General features: G+C 37.8%; 2 protein-coding genes across 3 annotated transcripts in view; both read left to right on the top strand.

Annotated features, from left to right (window-relative positions):
* The first annotated feature begins 1,271 nt into the window (after window positions 1-1,271).
* Window positions 1,272-9,508, top strand: r3hdm4 (R3H domain containing 4). Its single transcript, XM_049588424.1, has 8 exons — window positions 1,272-1,465; window positions 2,804-2,961; window positions 3,150-3,271; window positions 3,508-3,625; window positions 3,708-3,793; window positions 4,279-4,364; window positions 5,242-5,297; window positions 6,662-9,508. The coding sequence occupies exons 1-8, from the start codon at window positions 1,425-1,427 to the stop codon at window positions 6,763-6,765; spliced, it is 771 nt and encodes a 256-aa protein (XP_049444381.1). The 5' UTR covers window positions 1,272-1,424; the 3' UTR covers window positions 6,766-9,508.
* A 5,918-nt stretch (window positions 9,509-15,426) lies between these two features.
* arid3a (AT rich interactive domain 3A (BRIGHT-like)) overlaps window positions 15,427-17,036 on the top strand; it is a 55,286-nt gene continuing 53,676 nt past the window's right edge. For both annotated transcript variants that reach the window (XM_049588688.1, XM_049588686.1), the window contains exon 1: window positions 15,427-15,689. The gene's annotated coding sequence lies outside the window, so the exon portion shown is untranslated. The remainder of the gene's footprint in view (window positions 15,690-17,036) is intronic.

Below are 17,036 nucleotides of genomic sequence, written 5' to 3'. Positions count from 1 at the left end.
TCTGTTCAGCGTCATACTTGTGTTTGGCCATGTCTTTGAGCTAATTTGCTCTCTCTGTTAAGAAGCTGTCTGTTAGTCAGTCACTGTACAGCAGGACAAGGCACTACAAAATGAAAGTTCTGTGCCACAAATTCACTGTACTCCAAAATAAAGTCTGTTTTTTACAAACTTCACACTACGTCACCTGGGGTCCATTCAAAATGGACCTGCGATCCACTTTTGGACCACGACCCACCCGTTGGGAACCACTGATTTAGGCTTTAGCACTTCTGATTGTTCTAATATTTGTAAAGTGTTAGTATATTAATTTGTATATAGTAAAGTAAGTCTTTACAAAAAGTCATTGAATTTGTCACATTAGGTCATTATGTGTGCACTTTTCCTTTGCGGCCTTCATTTATGTGCTGTCTCGTTAAAATGGCTATTGGTCATTAAAACATTGGGAACCCCCGATCTAAGTTTTTTGTTGTTGTTTTTTCTAAATCTTAGATTAGATTAGCTGATAAATTTATGATTTTCCCAAGGGGAAATTCTCCCTCATTTGCTGGATTAAAGTTTTACTTGCAGTAAGTAAGAAAGCGATCACCAGACATTGGCTTGATGTTAATGCCCCTAAACAGGAACACTGGCTGGAAATCGTCTAGTAAATCTTAATTATAGAAAAGTTGACAATTGACATACATTCTGAGAGTTAGAGAGAATACATTTAAAAACAACTGGGGAAAAAATAACATTTGTATGAGACAGGACACCAACTAAAGAATGTCTAAAGATAAAATACTTGTATAAAGATTGAATATTAAAGTTCTAAACAACCTATTATTGTTACTTTAGATTTTGGTTGTTTTATGTATTTTGTTGTAGAATTTTTGTATCAGTGTGTTTATATATATCTGTGAAAACTCAATAAAAACTTTAGTGGAAAAAAAACTAAACCCATGACTACAAATACAAAAAAAAAATTGCGTTTATAGTTACAATAACCTTAAATCCACCTATGATTAGATTCTAAGCTCTAAGGAAGAAAACTTCAATTCATGTAAATAAAAATGTATATAAATACAAAATGAAATAAGAAATAAATGTAGATATATATAAATAAAAAAATACAAATGCTCTTAAATGGAAGTAGAAGTGACATGTTGTAGTGATTACATCATGTTTAACAGCCTTACAACATGTAGCAGCATAGAGTAGAGACAGAGTGAGACCTCTCACTGTTTCTCCTCTCTTTGTTTGTAGTAGGAGGACAAACAGCTATAACTGTTCACTATCCGGCTAGCAGCCGTTGAGCTAGCTGCCCTCAAACTGCCGAGCAGACACCTCCGTTTAACTTCACTTTTTCGTCCCGACTGTATTTATTTTTTCCCTGTACCGTAAGGATACAGAGCGTGGCTTCTTTCCGCTTGTTTTGCTTCAATAAAATGGTCGTTTTGACAAATAACAATGAAGAACAGGATTATATGTGAGTGAAAAATTACGATCCGTTGGTTAGCTAGTTAGCGTTAGCCCGAATCACAACTTCACTTAAATGGAGATTTAAACGGCTTTAGCTCAGCTGTAATCGTGTCAGCTCTCTTGCTAATCATGCTTATTTGGTTGACATTAATAATAAGGTTTAAACAGGCTTTTAACATGTTTTAATTATCTATCATAGTTTTTTTTTTTTTAACAGCTGGCAGCTAACTAGCTAACTGACCTGGATACGTTGGGTTGTGCTGGGGTGTTTAAAGTCCTAGTTAAATCACGTCTGGGTGTTTCTGCCAACACATGAGCTAATAAGCCTTTCACTTATCACCTCTTACAGCACATCTATATCAGATTATGTTAAGGCTTCCCTGTTAATAGCATGCAAAGATTAACATACAGGATTGAGGAACATACTGCTTATATTTATAAATGTTTTATAAACTATATCAGTGCCACTGTATGGCCAAAGTTTGCAAAGGGTTACATGTCAAATGGAAATCATGTGATATCATGTTGAAGGCAAACCATATGTTATCTTATCCAGGCAGAGGTTACATTATATTATGTTGGTGTGGTGTTGCTTACAACCTGCAGGGCTCAGGCTAAAAATGGCAACTCACAGGCAGAAAGCCCACTCACTCACCACCCACTGACCTACATCTGCAGCTCCTGCAGAAGGCTCTTCCCTCTGTGAGCAATTTAAAAACACTGCAGAGACAAAACAGAGGCAGTACAGCACAGTGAAGGTGAACTGTTAACTCTAAGGCTTTTAATAATGATTTAAGGTGTTAAAGCAGCCTGGTGGCCATCTTCACATTCCTCAGCCACTTAGCTGTTTGGTGTTGTCATCTTTTCTTGGTTAAAATAAGATTATGTTGTTATGATATTCATGCATGACATTCAGCAATTACAGAGGGACCACTTCATAGCTGAAACCCTGCACCTCAAAGACTTTAAATGCTGCAAGTTTATGATAATGTCAAGTTCAAAGAGCATTTTCAGACCACAAATCAAGAGCAGTGAAAGTCCATTGAAGTGGGTCAATGTTAGGTCACACCAAACCTTTTCTTATACCTTATGTATTCAAAAAAGTGTGCACTCTGCATGTCACTATCACCCTGTCTACATGTAACCTACAGCTGAATGATTAGACTTTCAGTGTATATTCGCACTTGATATTGTTAAGGACACTCAAGAACGTGTTAAATAATCATGGGCTGAAGTAGCATGTAGTTAACTACATCACTTGAACATGAAATAACTTAAATTAGGGAGCTTCAGGATTTTTGTGACTAAACTGGCTAAACTGACATCTTGTCCTCTGTTTTCCCAGCCTGATAGAGGAGCGTAAATGCACCTCCCTGCCCAACTCTCCAGCCAAGCGAGTGTCTCCCACCAAAAAGAAGCAGTTCTTCATCAACCAAGCTATCCGCAACTCTGACCTCACACCTCGAGCCAAAGGCAAGAAGAGCCTCCGCCGGCAGGAGAACTGTAAGATCTTATTTCACATGATCAGATTATAAGATGTGGTCATCCACTGCAGGCTGAGCATTGCCTATCAATCCTCAAAGTCTGTGAGCTAATTTTACAACAGAATTAGTTTTCTAATCTCAAGAATTAACATTTGAAAATCATAAATCATTGGATACTTTGGTAATCACACCACTCTCCACTGTCAGCACGCTTTCTCGCCAATCTTCTTGAGAGGGATGAGTGCTCCAAAGATGATCTGGAAGTTTGCAGTAACCCGGCGATTCCATCGATCTTCACCGAAGCCTGTGCCAACGGAAACTACGTAGAGGTAAAACTATGTAATACACTTTGCTGCTCTTTTATGCTACAAGAGTGCCATTAGGTCTGACTTGGTTTTAGCTCTACTGTTTATCTTACGCATTTTGGAGAAAGTTTTACCTTTTCAACTCTTACAAAAGCCAGAGCTTGTCTTGCATCGCTGATCACAGCGTAATCAAATCTAAAAGCACTGAATAAAACAGGAATTGATTGCAAAATGGACTCCTCATCCTCTTGTTCTTTTAGCCATGGAATGATTTCATGAATTGCTCCGGTGAGGAGCAGGAGAGGCTGCTGTCTCTGCTAGAGCAGGAGGAGGCCAAGAAGAAAAACACCAATCGGCCCCTCAAAGACGAGAGGAATGGTGGGCGTCTTAGTCTCTGCTTGTTTGTCGGCTGGTTGTTGAAACGTGGCTGTTTGGCTAACCGTTGCTCATCTCTTTGCAGTAAATCCTGCCTTCACTCCTCAGGACTGCTTCCAGAGAATCGATCGCAGGCTGCGAGCGACTCTCAAACGGAAACAAATCCCCATGGTGAGTGTCATCTCTTCTATGTACATGGAAGGAGTCCATATATGCACAGTAGCTACGAGCTTAAAGTCAAAGTTTCATCATGAAGCGTCAGCTTCTCATCAGTTCTCTGTCATCATCATGATCCGATAATTGGTGGAAGACATGTTAACCTCAGTGGATTTTGCCACACTTTGACTTGTCTTTTCCTGCATGTCTGCTATGCGGCAAACTCTGAGGCTTCACCAGCTTGTTGTGTCATAGTCATTGATGCAGAAGTCAGTTTATCCCTCTCCTTTATGTCATTAGTTATTTTTGGCTGCTTACAAGACAATGGCATGCCATTCCAGATGTTTGCAAATGACAAACAGGTTTGACCAAACCATGACTCAGTGGGGAATCCCACAAAAGTTCAGCATTTGACTCAAGCACAAATCATGCTTCAGGACTCATGATTGTTGTGATCAAACCTTGTGGCTGCCGCCCACAATTTTTTCTTCTCCTCACAGGGAACTCTGGAAGTACTTGAGGAAAACCTTCTGAGCTTCTTCATGGCTCAACCTCGCTCAGTTTACACAACCAACCTCGCCAGCAGGTAGACACCATTTTTGTATATTCAGTGTACCTGCAGGACGTACAGTCATTAAAAGCTCTGAACTCAATTTGCTCAAAGAAGAGACCTCAGAAAATGTTTTTAAATTCATAAGCAGAAGTCTTGAATAGTTTCTCTCTTCTGCAATAGGCTGTAATGTTAGTTATAAAAAGTTTTCCAATTTGATTGCAGGCTGTTAGGAGACGTTAAACACCTATAAATTTAAAGTGGGAGTGTCACTCAGCACCATCAGACGTGCTGCAAACACTCACTACAGTTATGGGAAATGGGGAAAAGGGATAGTGTCAATTTTAGCCAAAGCTTTGAATGAATGAATCATTTTTCATGAGTTAATCCATCTATCAAGTTTATGCAGCCTATCTGGGTCCAGGTTACATTAATATAATTAATTATTTATATTTATAGATCAGCACTGTGCTGTGTTTGACATCTGATAAGCCCCTATAGAGGTGTTACTCAAACTGAGCTTCCTGGTTTATATTTCCTGTCTCACTGGTGCCTGAAACAAGACAACCACATCAACATGGCCCCTTTGCGTTGTTTTAAAACACATCTTCATCCTGAACCACCTCGCTAACATATAGGTTGAAAGCTCTGCCTAATGGAGCCTGATCATGTTCCCCCACCTGGAAAACCAGTTTATATTAGTTTACATGAAACCTCCGTGATCCAAACAAAGAAGTGGAGTCGGTGCAGTAGCAGGAAATACAAAGAAATAAACAGGATTTGAAAGCATGAAACCCACAGAGTAACTTTATTGATCCATGCAGTGAAACTGGTTGATTGTTTCTGTAAGTGGTCTATAGGAGAACACTGAGCAGTGGAAAGTAATTCTGTTTTGTTTGTGTTTGTGACTCAGCTTTGAGAGGCTGCTGCTTCATGCCGTCTGCCAGTATATGGACCTCGTCTCTGCAAGTGAGTGGAAACACATATTAGACATACTGGACATCAGAGCTGTCAGCGCTTTTCCACATTAAATATGATGGAGAGTGTTTTTTGAATATTGATCTGCTATTTGTTAAAGTATGTTTTTTCCATCTGTGTGCAGCCTACATCTGTGCTCTTGTTCAGTGACATATCCGGTGAATTAATTCTTGTTTTTAAGGCTGTAATGTTAACCTACTATTAAATATCTGTGGTGAGTTATTCTGAACTGTTTTCGCCACACTGATAATTACTAAAGACTGAGAAAAACAATCAACACATACATTTTGGCATATAAAGAGATTCAGCAGTCACACAGGAGTCATGTTACAAACCAATCACAGCCGACAGATATCTTTCCCTTCTTCTGTAAATACTCAGTTACTGCAGGGCTACCCAGAGCTTTACATCTGTCCCACAAATGATAGGTCTACACACTTATAAAAAGCACCTGGAAGAAGATCAGCTCTGCACTCAGGATGTTAGGAAAATAGGCTATATGATGCTTCTTAAGGTTGCTTAGCAACCTCAGACGCTACCTGCCGCCGCACTGTTGAAAGCAGGCGCAAAAAAGGCACAAGAGTATCGCCCAGCGCCTGACCTTGCATTTTCCAGGCAGTTAAAGACACGGCATGTGTATGGCGCCTAATTTACAGGGCTGGTACCTGCAGTTATAGCACAGGTTAGTTAATAACAGGTCAGATTATTTTGAGCAGGTGAAGGACGAACCCAAGGTGATATTTAAACTCTGCAGGCAAACATTTGCCTATTATTCATCAAGTACAAACATGACGCATCATCTGAAACATGTAAGTAGCTACGTGCCCATTAGCCACTTAGCACAATCATTACTGCTTTGCCGACAGCGTCATTAACAGGCGGCTCGCTCAGTGTGTGACGTGCACTTGTAGATAAAATATAGGCCTATATTAATGAAGGTTCGTTAGTATGGTTTTGTATTTCTCTGTAATGTAGCACAGTGTTAACAATGTTACTGATACTATTCTTTTGCAGACCTTCAACTCAAACCATTGTGTTGCCCTGCCCAAAATATAAACTTTAATAATGAAATTTTGAATTCAAGTTGAGTAATCAATATTCAAATATTCAAATGATAATTTTGTGGGTGAAGTTTTCCTTTAAGTTGTATGGACAATTTTAAAAGCTTATAGCAAAGACTGTGGCACATAAATTGTTGTATTGAAGATTTTGAACAAGATGTTTTTGTAGAAATTACAGCTTTTTTTCTGTTTACATAATCCTATTTACACAGCCTGGTAGGTCACACAGAGCCAGCTTAATGTTCTCCAGTCACATGAGAGTGATCAAAGTCTGTTTGTTTGTTCGACTTTCAGGCACCGACTACAACGGGTCGCGTCAGACTGAAGTGGTGAATAAACAAGAGGAGTTTCTGCCTCCTATACTTCTGCTGTCTGCCCACTTGGAGCAGATGAGCTGAGATCAGGACCACGCCATGTTTCCTTGTTTCCTCCGCACTGCTCTGCTGCAGGCAGGAGCTCTGGGATATGTAGATAAGGTGCGCCGTCTGTATGTGATGTCTGTGTAATGTCGGCAAAGCTCAGAAAACTTTTTTGTCTTCTTGGTCTCTGGTTTCTTTGGGGAATTTTCCATTAATATAGCCATAAACATGTCAGAGTTCATCAGTATGTAAACAGGGGCGTACATGCTAAATGTTACATGGTAAACATTAGAATTTAGGCATGTTAGTATGCTGCGGTTAGCCTTTAGCTCAAAGCACAGCTAAACCCGAGTTAATGAGGTTGACACACAAAGCTGAGGTTGAGTAGTACAACTGCCTTCACTGTGCAGAGAACAACCCTTCTGCTTTAGGTAGCATGACCTCTCTTGCACCATCCTCAGGCCAAATTTTACATATTTTGCCCGGCTAGTAAAGATCTAACAGTTTGGTTTCCTGGTGTATATTAAGAAGTACAGCATCATGAAGCTGTGTGGGCTGAATTTACTGCTGTTTCCATACTGCATTGGGGGTGATATGAATTCCCTTCCCCAACTTTTAAGTGTACTCATTCATATCTAATATAATGGGGATTACTGATTCTTAACTTTGGGAGTATCAAGTTATCTTATGACCTAATTTGTGATGTGGAATTAATTATGATGAATTCACGATGCAAGCAAGTTACATTTCATACTGTAAAATGAAAAGATATGGCAACCATTGTCATCAGCATTGTGACAGCGTTATGGCACAATTAATTCATGAGCTGTAATCCATGATTCTTGCTGTCTCTTTAGTGGTGCAAATCATAGAATTGAACAAATTTATGAAGTTACAACAGACATTTCAATGTAACAAGGTGTTACTCACTTATTATGAGTTGTTATATCCTGATGAATTCTTCTATTCCTAAATGCATCATGTCATATCTCACAGTATAGCCAACTCCTGAACATTGCTCCACCATGATCTGATTCACAACAACACGTGAATTTGGACGTTGGAGTGTTTCCGTGGTAGCGGCAACATTCCCACCCTCAACTGATTGTTGTAAAAACTAGACTAAAATTCTTATTTAATCCAATATAGCACAAATTCATAAGCAAAGGATAATGTACAGCGAGCAAGTAATTGATTGACTCTGGGGTCCTGCATCACCTCGTCAGGGTTTATTTCGCAATAATGACCCACTCGCTGTACATTATCCTGCTTGTTACAGGGCTGCTTACTGAAAAAATTAAAAATATAGAACGTTGTGACTGACCAATGAGAAGGGAGAATTCAACAAAGCTGAATAAAGAAATTATATCAACCTAAAAAATAATGGAAAATGTACTTGAATCACATTCAGTCTCTGTTCAGGCTGCGAGGACTCTTGTGTCGCTCATGATGAATGACATGTTGCAAAGGTGCTAAGACTACAGAGGCATGCATCAGGAAACACATCACTGCCTGAAAGATTAGCCTGTAGAATCTGCGTAAGCGTCGAGGTGTGAAGCAAGAATATTAAGTCTCTCTGAATGATATGCACAGACACATCACTCATCACTGTAGGTAAAGAAACACAAAGGTGTGAACAAACAGCTTCTGTTATGCTCTGGGAGTCTTTGATCACATTCTCTGTATCGTGTGTGAGAAGAAAACTCCCTCTGTAGGTGCAGTTTGTTTCTGTGTATCTTCCTCTCTAGTGTCATCAGCTTGTCTACACCAGCATCATCTGAAGGACACGCTCATATTGTAACCAAACTGTGTAGATGGAGCAAAGGACTGAGTCTTCTTTCACTTGTAAGCTTAAAAGTGCATGATTGTATGGCAGCACTGTGACTGAACAGATCCAGTGTGGTGTAGACGAGGTGTACGTGTTATATTAGTCATAGTTAATAATCAAAGACAAGTTAAGGAACTGTACTATAGTTAAGAATTGCTAATATGCCTGTACTTTAAGATTTATTCATGGATTACTTGCTACATGCACAACTTCAATGTCAAAAGCCTCTTTTTTACACGTGTATGTAATCTGGTATGAAGGTATACTGTATGTGCAATAGATGTGTTACATTGGTAAAAAAACAAAAAACAAAAAAAAAACACATTCAAGGTGTTTTGGTGGTAAAAACCTGCTGAGCTCTGACTCTCAGATGTGTTTCATCTCAATATGAACGTACGGAAAAGCACTTCTGCCTTATGAATACAGGTTTCTATGTTTTTCTTTTCTGTACATATATTTCTACATTTGTACTTGACTGGAATTTTGGAAACAAAAAGAAAATCTTAGCCCCTTTTTTTATTTCTACGCTGTCGTCGGCAGTAAAAACAAAACTTGACCTGTTGGTGCATTTTGTCAACAACCAAAGTGTGTGTGTTTGTGTGGAAATCCAATTTCTCAGGCTCTCGACTTTTCGCTCTGAATGTCACATAGTTTATCGCACATGGTGTCGTTTTCTGTATACTCTATACTTTCTTCGAGAGGAACTTGTTTTGATCGTGTTCACGCCCAACACCGCAGGGCGCTGCCAACTTTTTAAACACACATCGAAGTAGTTGTGCTGTAAAATATGAACTCAGATGATTGACTTGTGCCAACATTTGGATTTAGGAGCCTGAGATAGTCTGAAAGCTTTATACACTAGACTAAAACATCTTTGTGTATTTAATGTGTGTACTGCAGTACCTATTTATAATTATCACTGCATCCATTAAAGGATTAAGATATTTCTTCTCATTTCATTGTGTCTGGGCGTCTCTTTTTTTTTTTTACCTTCGTGATGAACTCAGTTTTAAATTTTCTGACTTAACCATATATAAAAGTTCCTTAAGCACATCATTGTATAGTTTATTTGATGATGTGTGGTCTTCTGCAGACTGAAGGTGAGCATGCAAGTTTAGAAACATGAAAGTATAAAAGTGTTGTCAGAATCCCTGTGAAAAAACACATTAAGGGAGCAGATCCTGAAAATAAGATGCAACGAAATGCTTCGATGGAAACCATAAACTTCTCTGTTTTATGATCATTTACAATTTAACAGTCTCCAATGAGGCTGAACTACAATGATAAAGTCCAAAACATATAGACTGGCAAACTGAAAAGTAGCTTTTTTTATTAAGTAAGATGCAAACACATGATTCACTATACAAATATTTAATAAAAGTACCATGACCACACATTAGATAGAGTTTAAGATGATAAAATGAAGGAATGAAAACTGGGTCCTTTATTTTTAGGAAAACTGTTGAGTGATTATTAGCATATAATCCTCTAAAACAATTTAAGATAAGTTTAAAAGTCACTTTGTAGACTCACAGTGGTGCAGTAGCATGAGAGGAATGCCCTGTTGAGTTTGCTCCGACTCCTTCCACTAGATGGCGTACTGGTACAAAGAAATACAGACCACTGGTTGAAGAAATTTTCAGTACAAGCACTGGTACCACACTAAAAAAAAATACTTAATGGCAAGGAAAAGTTCTGCACTGAAAATGTTATGTGAGTAATAATATGTTACTCTTATCAAGAAATTGTACTTAACAAATGAAAAGTTAAAGTGCTCATAGTTGAAGGATGTCCTCTGACTGATCACTCATACATTTTACTGTTGTAGTTGGTTGAAGTTGAGCAAATTTTAAACTATTTTGTATTGAGCTACAACTAATGATTATTTTCATTATGGATTAATCTGCTGAGTATTCTCTCCATTACTCACTGATTATTTGGTTTGTAAAAACTGTACAAACAGTAGGAGATGCCCATCAGAGCCCGCAGTGACACCTTCACAACGTTTGCTTTGTCAAAGCCTCAAAATAAATAGATAAAAAAAATTTAGTGTGTTTTGCATGAAAAATAACCTAAACAATTTTCAGAATAGTCACCAATGAATTGATTTCCTGTCAATCGATCAATCGTCCAATCATTTCAGATGTATTTTTACATTATAATACTTTTTGCGAGCACAGATCTTGACTTGTAAAGCAACTACAGCTGTCAAACAGTTATGTAAAAAGTATAATCATTTCCTCTGTAGAAACCTCAAGTTTTTACGCTTGAGTAAATGTACTTAGTTACTTTCCACCACTGACATTAGTGACCACAGGGTCCAGAATTCATCCAGATGCAGAGAATTCCTCTGTTATCATTTAATGCACTCTATGGGCCATTTAAACACATGACTTATAGTTTTAAAATTTGTATATATTAGTTTTAACAGCTTTAAACTTTATTCTCACCAAACCAGCATTGAAAACTGGTGCACTGCAGGAGGCGGACAAGATAATGGACACACTCAGTGAATAAGGACGCCAGCTGTTAACATGAATGACAATCAGCAACATTTGTCAACTACCATAAAACTTCATTTAAAAGCCTAGTCCCAATTAAAAGCCCTGTCCCTTTCACTAGCCCGGTGTGGCTACATATTTTGACAAATAAATGCCTGTCTCAATTAGACGCCTGGGGTCTCATTTAAAAAACAGTGCATAGGACCTATACTAGAAATGTACGTACAGACAAAAGCCAAAAATGGTGTGCACCAAAAAATATTCAATAGTTTCTACAATCAGGCTTCCATCTGCATCGCCAATTTCCTGTCTCTAAAATGTTCGGACACGTGGGTCAAAGTTTCTCCCATCAAGTCTGCTTTTATAGATCACAACTGTTGCATAGAAAATGGCAGACACCGCCTATTGTACATATGCCACATTTATAAATGAGGTGCCTGGTCTGGTTGCCAAACAGTTCTTTTATATATATATATATATATATATATATGTGTGTGTGTGTGTGTGTGTGTGTGTGTGTGTGTGTGTGCGTGTGTATAGATGTTCTTTGGATGTATAAAACCAGTTTGCTGGCCTCCTCAAAATATGTGTCAGTCACTGTCATTGGTCAGTTACCCTGAAAGTTATTCATATTTCTTTAGTCTGTAAGAGTCCTCAGATCATGATTGACATGTCATCTGAAGCCTAATTTGTTTACAAGTAATATTCATAGTGGTTTGATTGTATTATCTGATGTATTTTTGTTGAGCAACAGTTTTGTGTGAAAGGAATTAAAGGCCTGTTCCACATAGATGCCTGTCACAGATATAGGCCTGTTGATTTCAGTGATTTAAGCAAATAATAGCCTGGGCTATTAATTGAAGTTTTACGCTATTAATTAACTGTGGAAATCTGTGCTGTGATATAGGTGTTTTTCAAAACAAAAGACAGCTAAGGGAGCCCAATAGTGGCATAAAACTGTAAAATATCATGGCTAAAATCATGTTATCATATGAAAATACAAACTGTGTTGATGAAGCGGAGCAGCAGGAACAAACTAAAACCAGCCAACATGGATCTAATGACCACACAGAGTAATATATATAGGGCTGTCGCATACTGCTAATTAATACTGAACCCACCTTTACAGCATTAAACTTCATTTTCAGTCTTTCTTATGATGTTTTTATTTTGTCTAGTTGTTTTTAAAGTATGAAGTTCAAACTAAATAAGTGGAATTGGGCTCCATCTGTTACATTTATCTATGACTGTTCATTATATTCTAAGACCTCAAATTAATCAGATTAACTGGGACCATTAGGAAAGGCTTAATACTTTAAATATACAGCCCAAATTAGATTATTTTCACATTTGCATTTTAAACACAAAGTCAAACACTGAGTATTTGCATGAAAACAGGAAAACTCAAAATGCAGTGATGTGTGAGTTTTCTGTTTATGTAAGAAAACTAAAGTGATACTGACAACACTAACAGCTTCATCTTTGTCTGGACGATTGAACATTTCTAAAAGCACATTTATGGTTTGTACTTTTGTTGTGCTCTCATTAACATTTTTATCACCTATTTTTTTCTTCTATGTGCTGCATCATTGTGGGTATGAAACTAGTCATTTCCTGTGTCGACTTCAGCCCGGCGGAAACACGCCAGTTGGCATTTAATTATTTTGATATCAAGTGTGAAATTATAGTTGTCATGGGCGCAGAGAGCCCGGGGCCAGTTTGATTTTAATTTCCTCACAGTGTCAGGGCAATGAGCACACTTCTCTCCTGGATCCTGTTTCATCTGATGAGGCAGAGGGAGGATCAGTTTTCTGTTTTAAATATCTCAAGCTCTTTATTTTAGTAAGCAGCTGCAACCAGCTACTGACCAGTCAGCACTCTGACTGTAAAATCATTTTTGGAAATAGATGACATGGCTGCTGCTGTCAACAATTGTGGGGGCGAAGACTGAAAAGACAGTTTCCAGCAGTACATTTATTTAAATGTGGCTGAATGGTGTTTTTTTGTGTGTGTGTGAATCAAGCAGTCCTCTCTTTACACCGTGGTTTATCATTTTTCCACTGTAAAATAGATAACCAGTCCGTATGTTTCACATATACAGTATGTGACACCTAAACACAGATTTAACTTGATCTGGCTGAAAAGTTATGAGTTATGTTGAATTACAGACCTTCTGAACATGTATTTCCTGCTGTACAGTATCTGAGGGTCCAGTTTTAACAGCTTGTTATTAACATAATGTATAAAATGTGTTGAGACCAGACAGTGAGATATTTTTGACATTTTGTCATGTTATTTATGGTCAAGTCTCCAGCTCAGCATCAAATAATTAAGAGCAGAACGGTTTCCCTGATTGTGGTGATACCTAACTGTCTTATGATCAGTATTAATAATCAGTTAATCTTGGTTTAAGTCATTCATTCAGTTAGCCGTTAGCTCCACGTGTTCTGAAAGTAAAAATTAATTTTAGTGACTTTAGGTGAGTTCCCCCCCTTCAGCAAAATAAACCACTTCACCACCTTCATATTTTCATAATGAGTTAAACTGTGAAATTAAATGAAACTGTATGAATTATTTCAATAAAAGCAAAATCAAGCACAACACTATGAGTCAGTGGTATTAAAGACCAAATAAAGTTGACAGTTGTACTTCATGTATTTTTCTGCTGTTTTCATACCAAACACAGAATTAATTCTCCCATCAGCCTCCCAGCTTAACAGGGGCTCTCCGCCAAGGGACCGTCACCTAAAATCAACACTGAGAGAAAATGTAAACACAACACACTTTTTACCACAAGTTCCATGACAAATACGGTAACTTACACTGTATAGGATACGTTCATTTTTATTTAGGATTTTTAGAAGCCTGAAGAGGTGAAAGTGTCACATATTTCTTAGGAAAAAAACAGACAAAATTTTCTTAGGGCTGCAATTCCACACTAGTTTCATTGTCAATCCATAGATCATTTTCTTGATTAATTGATTAATGCTTTGGTCTAAAATATGTGAGAAAATAATGAAAAATGTCTGACCAGACCAGACCCTTAGGCTACAATTAAGAAACTGGAAATACAAAATATTTGACTTTTTTGCTTGAAAAATTACCAAAATGATTAATCAGTTACTAAAATTTTTGAAGATTGTTTCTGACTATATGACCCAGTTGTTTCAGCTCTGATCAACTGTGTAACTATTCTTTTTCTTATTTACTCCCTTAACAAGCTTTTGACCACCCAAATTTACGTGGTGAGACACTCATTGAGAGCCATATTTTATATATTTCTAATGAAAATCTGTACAAAGAACCACTCTAAAAAATAAAAGGTAATAATAAATAAATTAAGATAACATTTTGCATACATCTTTTTAAGTAGTTCCAACTCTGGCATTATTGAGAAAATCCCATGAGACTTTGATATTCTGACAAACTCAGTTAGTTAAGTACAACCAACATGATTTGCGTTCGTCTCAAAAAATTTAATTAGGCTGATCCAACTTGATATTTATCTAAACCTAATGGCGATATCTAGTGGTCAAACTATTTTATTTAAGATATTCTAACTTATTTATTTTAATTCTATCATACTCAAAATGTCAAAAGTGTTTATGATTTTGACCAAATTCTTAAACAAGTTGGTCAAATAAACTGGCTAAAACACTTTAATGAAACAAACGTAATTTTTTAATGCTGAAAAATGTCTTTATTTTAAGCATTATCTACGAACCCCATGAATCATCTCTTAGAGTGTAGCTTTCGTTAGAACATTTTCGTACTGTGGTTGTATGATGTTTTAAACTGAATATTTTAAATAACATGTTAGGTCTACACGTAAAAGTCCAAGTAGGGACAGGAGTTGAAAATAAGCAATAGCTATAAACTCCCTGTGCAACACATCAGTCCCATACTCTGTATTGGAACTATGTTAAATTACATTGTCCCTATCAAATAAAAACTAAATAAATAAAATAAAAATATTGGGAAGGGGCAAATGTTCTAAATATTAAAGGAGATGTGTAAGCTATCCTGCATCCACCTGAGAAACCTGCACCTATGCAAACAGGTGTCTCATTTGGGCTTGTCTGTAGAAAAACTGCAGGTAGATAAACTGTAGTCTGTCTGAGCTTGTGCATCATCTGTGGACAGCCTCTCACAACACATCTCCACCTTCCTGCTTCACTCCCTGCCCACTTTATAAATTCACACCATTGCATTTACAGACAGCCCCTGCTCCGGGGTGTGGGGGGTGTAATGGGGGGTGGCCCCTGCTGATTCAGAGGTTAGGAATTTGCATCTGATTACTGTTTGTCAACCAATGATGTGACTGTGCAGGCCGGAGAGTCTCTCCACGCCTCTCCCCGGCTGTCTGACTGACTGAACGCTGCGGGGCTCTCACACCGACACTCAAACTCTGAAAACACAATTACACGCAAAAGCAGAATGTGTGGATATCATGCAGTCACATGAAACCACTTTATTTCTAGCTGATAAACACACGAACCACCTCTGCTCTTCCTGTTTTTGGTGTGTTTTTCTCTGTGTGTGATCGGAGGGGGACACTGGATTCAGAAACGGGGAAAAACAGGAATGTTTCTTCCGGTTCCAACGAGTGTAAAAACCGAACGGAAGCCGATGTGGTAAGTTTGGGTTTATCTTTATTTTTTTGTTTGCCTTATTTACGCCTATACCGTCTTACAAATAATTTACATGTGTGTGTCTTCCTTCTTTTTCTGCTGCTTCTGTTTCACTCGTCGCTTACAGAACGCAGTTTTTCTGTTATTTATCGATGCGACGTTCGCAAGTCGCTAATCGATAGTGTAACGTTATTGCTAAGGTAGCGGATGGACTCACCTGCCATATGTCACCCAGCGAAGGTAATATAACCTACGCCGAGCGTAACGGCACTATTTCTTGTAATAAAATCTAACGGAAGAGCCAGTGTCTGATTTTAATACTGGATATTTCAGCAGTTACATCGAGTTTTAACCGAATATAGAGATTGAAACATAAAAATGTTTACGTTATAAGACATATTTCGACCGTTAGCTCTAAGTTATCACAAATATGTAACCATAACTTGGCTAGCGTCAGTTAATATAGCAAGCTGATAATTGAATATTAACCTAGAGGCCAGTATCGGATACACCAACTGCTCATATGTTTGCCAGTAAACTACTAACATATATATTCATAATAATGTAAATTAGTGGCAGCACGTCGACGTTCTGTACATTTTCAACCCACCATTTTCGAGTTTAACAACGCCATTAAACATTCACTAACGCCAGTACGTCCATATTGCCCTACAAGTTGAATATAAAAGCCAGTGCATGTGACAGCATCTGCAACAGGGCCTTGAAACAAAGTTTGGTCTGATGAAATGTCATGTTGGGGGTCAGAGCAGAGACAGTGGGATTATTCAGAGCTATAGGTGGCTTTATGAAAGGATTTGAAGCTGCTTTCTTGGCCTTTGGCTACTCACATTATCAATAATAGCCTACTAAAATCAGAGCAGTGGTGGATAGTGAAGTACATGCAGGGTTCCCACAGTCATGGAAAACCTGAGATAGTCAGGGAGTTTCACAGCCCCGTATTCCAAGCCTGGAAAAGTCATCGAGTTGGTGAAAATTATTGAAAGTTATGGGAAAAAGTTGCATAACAATACCAATTATTCAATTGGAAAACATAGCTGTTTAGTTTTCATACAGTAATTAACAACTGGAGTAAAGTATACCATACATTTCTGTTCAGGTTATATTTTGTGAATACTCAGTAAATTTTAGTATGGGTCCTTGAAAAGTCATGGAAAAGTTTGAAATTTTGTTCATGATAACGTGTGGGAACCCTTTACCTTTACTCAAGTACTTGAGGACAATTTTGAGCTTGTACTTTTACTACATTTCCGAGGGGAAATATTATACTTTTTACACCACTACATTTATTTGACAGCTGTAGTCACTTGACAGAACTAGATTAGTAATACA

This window comes from Epinephelus fuscoguttatus, linkage group LG10 (assembly GCF_011397635.1).
Source record: "Epinephelus fuscoguttatus linkage group LG10, E.fuscoguttatus.final_Chr_v1".
In the NCBI taxonomy this organism is placed as follows: domain Eukaryota; kingdom Metazoa; phylum Chordata; class Actinopteri; order Perciformes; family Serranidae; genus Epinephelus; species Epinephelus fuscoguttatus.
The sequence above is the reverse complement of the archived record's forward strand: the minus strand, read 5'-3'. Positions and strand labels throughout refer to the sequence as shown.